The 5,233-nt window shown below is 44.8% G+C and overlaps 1 protein-coding gene across 1 annotated transcript; it reads right to left on the reverse strand.

Annotated features, from left to right (window-relative positions):
* Nucleotides 1-50: 50 nt before the first annotated feature.
* On the reverse strand, nucleotides 51-5,233 carry LOC125528615 (transcription factor GTE8-like; the record flags this gene model as incomplete). The annotated part of the gene is given in 6 exon segments (XM_048693062.1): nucleotides 51-1,934; nucleotides 2,038-2,110; nucleotides 2,604-2,671; nucleotides 3,353-3,490; nucleotides 3,583-4,831; nucleotides 5,161-5,233. Coding segments are annotated over 5 exon segments (1,635 nt in total). The 3' UTR covers nucleotides 51-1,800.

Here is a 5,233-nt window from a genome sequence, read left to right on the forward strand (position 1 = left end):
CTGATGAAAATAAAAGAACCCTTTTATAGGTTTGTCAGAAAAGATTGGCCCCGCAAACGAGCCGCGGAACCGTAGATATAGCGGTCAGGGCGTGCGGTTTGCGGGCCGCGACAAAAAAAATTGCGGGCCGGGCGAGTATGCGTGCTCTGTTCTGGCCGGAAAATTGGGCCGAGCCCGCATACTAACCGGAATTTTGCAGGTCTGCGTGTTTTGCGGGGTCTGCTAGAGTTTCTCTAAGGGGTCTGCTAGAGACGCTCTTAGGGATAGCTATTTGTGTGTTTGACATGCCAATGTACATTAATATCATAAGTCTAACAGATGCACAAGCACACACAATCAGCCACGCATCCTCTAGTAAATTGAAGAAAAACTTCTAGATAGCTTATTTTTCTTGGTTCATCTATGGTAGTAAATTGAAAAAGAAAAAAACTTCCAAGATTCACATACACAAGCACACACACACAATCAGCCGCACATCTTCTAGTACGCTCTAGTAAGCACACGCATAAATTAGTGTACACACAACTGTTGTCTTGTATACATACACAAGTAACAAGTATGCACACAATCATCCATGAATTTATCAGATCAGGCTGCAGTTCATAGAGCAACAAATCAGAGAGTAGAGTTTCATAGCCGCACATCCTCTAGCATGCTGCAGTTTATGAATTTAACAAGTATGCACACAAGCATGGGAATTGAAAGGACAGAGCCAGCCGCAGCTTAACCCGGGTGTGGGGGTGAGGTAGGACGCGGGCAGCCAAGCAGAGCTTGATGCTGTGGTGGGCGTCCTCGAGGAGCACGGTGGAGTTAACTCCTGCTGGATCCAGTTCTACGTAGCCTCGCTCTCGAGTGTGGCGGCGGCGCCATCGCGGATCCGCCCAAGCCGTCGCCGCCGCCGCCGCCTCCACACAGGGCACATGCACGGGACTGGAGAGGGGGCTAGATAGACATGAGAGGAAGGGCGAGCTTGCCCGTCGCTGCACTTCTCTGGCCGGCGCTGGCGCCGCCGCAGCAACCGCCAACTGCGAGAAGAGAGCGCGAAGAGCCTGGGTAACTAACACATTGGTTTTGTTCGGGAGAGGTGACTGAGCGAAAAAAAACGATTCGCTTGCTAGGCAAGCATGGTTGCCCTCATCCGCCATATTTTGCCAGCTGTTGCCAACCAGGTTTTTGAGGAATATTCTCAGCAGTTTGGCTATCCCTATCTATTTAGGCCTTGTACAATGCTAGATGCTTAGGGAGGTGCTTAAAAATAAACCGGATGTTTCTGAAGCACAAGTGCCTAATTACGCGTCTATCCTCTGCAAATAAGCACCAGTGCTTAAAAAAATGGTATCAATCTAGCTATGTTGGTGGAGTTGATTTTCTGAGTTCATGGATGAGAATCAACAAAATAGTTGTTTCCTATGTTATACATCTACTCACTTTAGTATATCTTTCACATAATGCATGTCTATATGGAATATGGTATCGTCCTTTCTTGGAATCCACTACCATAAGGAGATGAAAAAAGATGGGAGAATGTGACTTGATCCAGAGAGCAAAACCGACAAGAGGAGGGCATGGACAACTACCCGCATGGAGTAGAAAAAAGAAGTACAAGGACATGACTTGATCCTAGGTGGAGGCAAAGTCGAGAAGAGGAGCACAAACAATGCTAATTGTCACCCGTGAGGTTGAATATGCAGCATAAATCCCATTGTGGCTGTATGTCGCATATTCACTACTCTTGTTAATATTAACATGTCAAATGTGTGACAAATTGTTTTCACAATGATATGAGTGCACGGTAGTCACCTAAGTTGTAAAAGAGATGATGCAAGTGATGGCTGGTGGGGAGAAAAAAGGCACAGGCACACGGAGGTGCTTACCCTCAGGTGCAGCCTTGGACTCATTGTCCAGTTCATGGAGTTCCACATCAGCAGTAGTGTCTGTGATTTAACCAATGGTAAATGGTAAGTATGACAAATAGAAGTAGATTAAGAACAGCTTGCAACAACAAGCAGCTAAAGGGGGCATGGGGATAAAACTTACTGTTAGCATCAACAGGGCTAATAACATCATCACTCTTTTCTTGCTCTGCAGGTTGTTCTGGTATTTTAATACCCTACAAATTAGGAGAAACACATTATTGCAGTGCAACAAGGTTGGCCAGTAATTGGAAATGAAACGACAAACTCTTGCCACAGCATTAGTAGAACGGAATATCGTTATTACTGATCACAGTCGACTCAGACTAGTGTAAAGGTACAGAAACTAGATCACCATTCTGTTATCTGGTTCAGTCTGACCAAGGCGAGTCAACCAATGAAGTACAAGCTACAAAACTAACTGCAAATACTGATACGGCGTGGTACTATCAGATAATTGGACAAGGAGGGTCAAGTTGCGAACAGAAGGGCTAGTGACTGACTACAGATGCGGTAAAAATAATGACAAGGGAATAATGGATGAATGTAAAGAGCTGAGGAGAGAAAGAATTAGTGGGGTTTAATCCTGCTAACACACTCCATTGGTCCATATGTTCACCAACTAAGATAGTCCTTACTACATTAACTGGCTTAACTGAAGGATCACCCAGTAAGAAATTGCCAAAGTACCTTCACAAGCTTTGCTGGGCTACCAGCTTTTTCTGGTTCGCTTTCAGCGTCACTGCCTGAGTCAGAATCTGCATTACCAGCATAGCAAATACGATCTGAGGACACGCTTTACAAGATAAATATATCAAATACAGTAGGGTCTTGTAGACAACTGGGACGGGCTGTTTAAGAAAATTAACTGGTACAGAGTGTATCTGTAGTTCCCAATAATAATTTTTAGAAAGCATCTACGGTGCCCTTGCAGCTATGCACCACATATTAGTTCACTATAAGAATCAGTGCGAGGTAATTGCAGGATGGCATTCTTGAAATCCTAACTAAATAAGAGCGTTTTGACAGTAGTGTCAAAAACGCTCTTATATTACGGGACGGAGGGAGTATAAAGTTTCTATGGATACCTCTAAGTCTACAGAAAGATAATAATGGTTTAAAAAGGCACTCCTAAATGACAAGCACAAATTTGCAGCACGTGTCAATCTCATATAATATTCTGAATTTCAGATGGTACCACCTATAGTGAAAAATGTTTGCTTCACAACCTTCCGTAAACTCGTAAACCTGAAGTTCACTAAAGTTTAGCCAAAGAAATATGAACTAGGCATAAGCACAAACCTCTATGAAAAGAACATGAGAAAGGAAATATAAAGATGGTCAACGTAATCAGAGCAGTGTCATGGAGAAACATGTTTTACAACGATGTAACAATGGTAAACACAATGTAAATAACTAAATAACTCATATGTACACACCACTGGATGAAGATCCCGAGCCACTGCTGGAACTACTTGGACTACCACATTTGCTTGTTCTGATTTGTGGATCCTTCTCTATCAATATAGGGGATGCATTGCCGCAAATGTCCACATCCTCCTCAACAGGCTCACCACCTGAGTGCACAAAAAGGTCGATCTCTAACAACTGCATTGATGAAATTAAAGTTAAATCTATTGAGAACCTCAAAGCGTACATGACAAAATACCTTTGCAGGGATTTGTGGACGAATGACTGAGGCCAGAAATATTCACAGCCTTATTCTCAGAAGGCTCAGATTTTGTCTGCTGGTGATCTCTCTCTTGCAAGTACTTGTCCACATGCTTCTTCAATTCTAATAGTATGTCATCACTGAGTGCATGGATATCAATCTCTATCTCTTCATCCCCAAGCTGATCTGTATTGTTGTCAATACACTGCTGTAACATATCAATGATGTGACCAGGTAATTCTGGATCCTCAGACAAAGAAGCTAAGCAGTTTCCGAAGGATTCTTTATCCTCAAATGTCATCTTTGGCTTCACAATCTCAGTTGGCCTGACACAATCTATTGACAAGTCACTGCGGTCCACAGGAGGGGTCTTTCTCCTCTTTGAGTCAGCTCTATCAACCTCAACATGTGGCTTAGTGGCGGCAGAAACTAACTTCTTCTCAACTGTTTTCCATCTGGACTCAAACATTTTATTCAGTTGAATGGCCATATCATGCACTGCATGCCCTCGGGGATTATACGTTATCGCATTGTTAAAGGTCAGCCTGACATCAGCTGCAAAATCAAAAGGACTTGTGTAGGAACCAGAATCTAGCTTCTTCTTGATGGTCCCAAGGTCCATCGGGTGCTTGATAATTTCATTATAATCTGGAATATTCAGCTTTTCCACATCTACTGGAACATTAAAAATATGACTAAATTTCTGAGTCATCAGCTTCTTCAGAATAGATTCGCACTGCGTCAGAATTGTAGCTTCAGGCAACACTGTAGATGTTTCAGGCCGGGGTTTGGTCGGCAAGAAGCGTCCCTTGGCACCGCGGAGAACATGGCTCCCCCTTTGCACTTTTTTAGCTCGAGGGGCAGCCGACGATGAGAAACCAAGTGCTCGGCTGACAGGCATGATGGCCAAAAACTCTGGCCTCTTGAGGAGATATCGGACAGAATCAAGCTCTGCCCGGAATCTCTTTCGAAGGTAGCGCCGCTCAGACGACGACAACCTAGACGGGACGAAGATCTCTCGCTTCACTTCAAAGCCATCGCTATTAAGGCTGATGCACTTGCGTTTTGGCGCAGAGGAATCTTCGGAGTCGACACGAACAGGGCTGCCCGACTCACCTACAGTCTCTGCATACCCCGCGCCGCCCCGGTAAGCTATTTCGTCGTAGCCCCGTTTAATCTGCATCTGCGGCCTGTACTCCATGAGGACCGTTGGTGTCATGTTACCAGGCGCCAGCTAGGCACAGATCTGCTGAATAATGACAGACAGCTTCAGCCACACACACACACACAGTGACACACAGACAACAAATTGAAACCTGTCTCGGATTGAAATGAAAGCACACAAACCGAAATTTACAGGTACTCAAATGTTGCACGGCAAAACCCTAACATTGCACTTGGCCCTAAGACCAATCCGTACCAAGCGACCAGCCGTACGCTAATGAAATGAATCAGAGCAGGACAGTGACATGCGCAGAGAGTGAAACGAATCATATCTCTCTAAATCCAAACATAAGCTACAAATGTGCAGGTCAACGATTGAATTTCAGATTGGGAGTCTGGAAGGGGAGTCACCTTAGGGTTGGAGAACGAGGCTGTCGGGGACGGGAACAAGGCCGCGACGAGCCCCGCGATCCCCTGCCCGGCG

Source organism: Triticum urartu, unplaced genomic scaffold (assembly GCF_003073215.2).
Source record: "Triticum urartu cultivar G1812 unplaced genomic scaffold, Tu2.1 TuUngrouped_contig_4996, whole genome shotgun sequence".
NCBI lineage: Eukaryota > Viridiplantae > Streptophyta > Magnoliopsida > Poales > Poaceae > Triticum > Triticum urartu.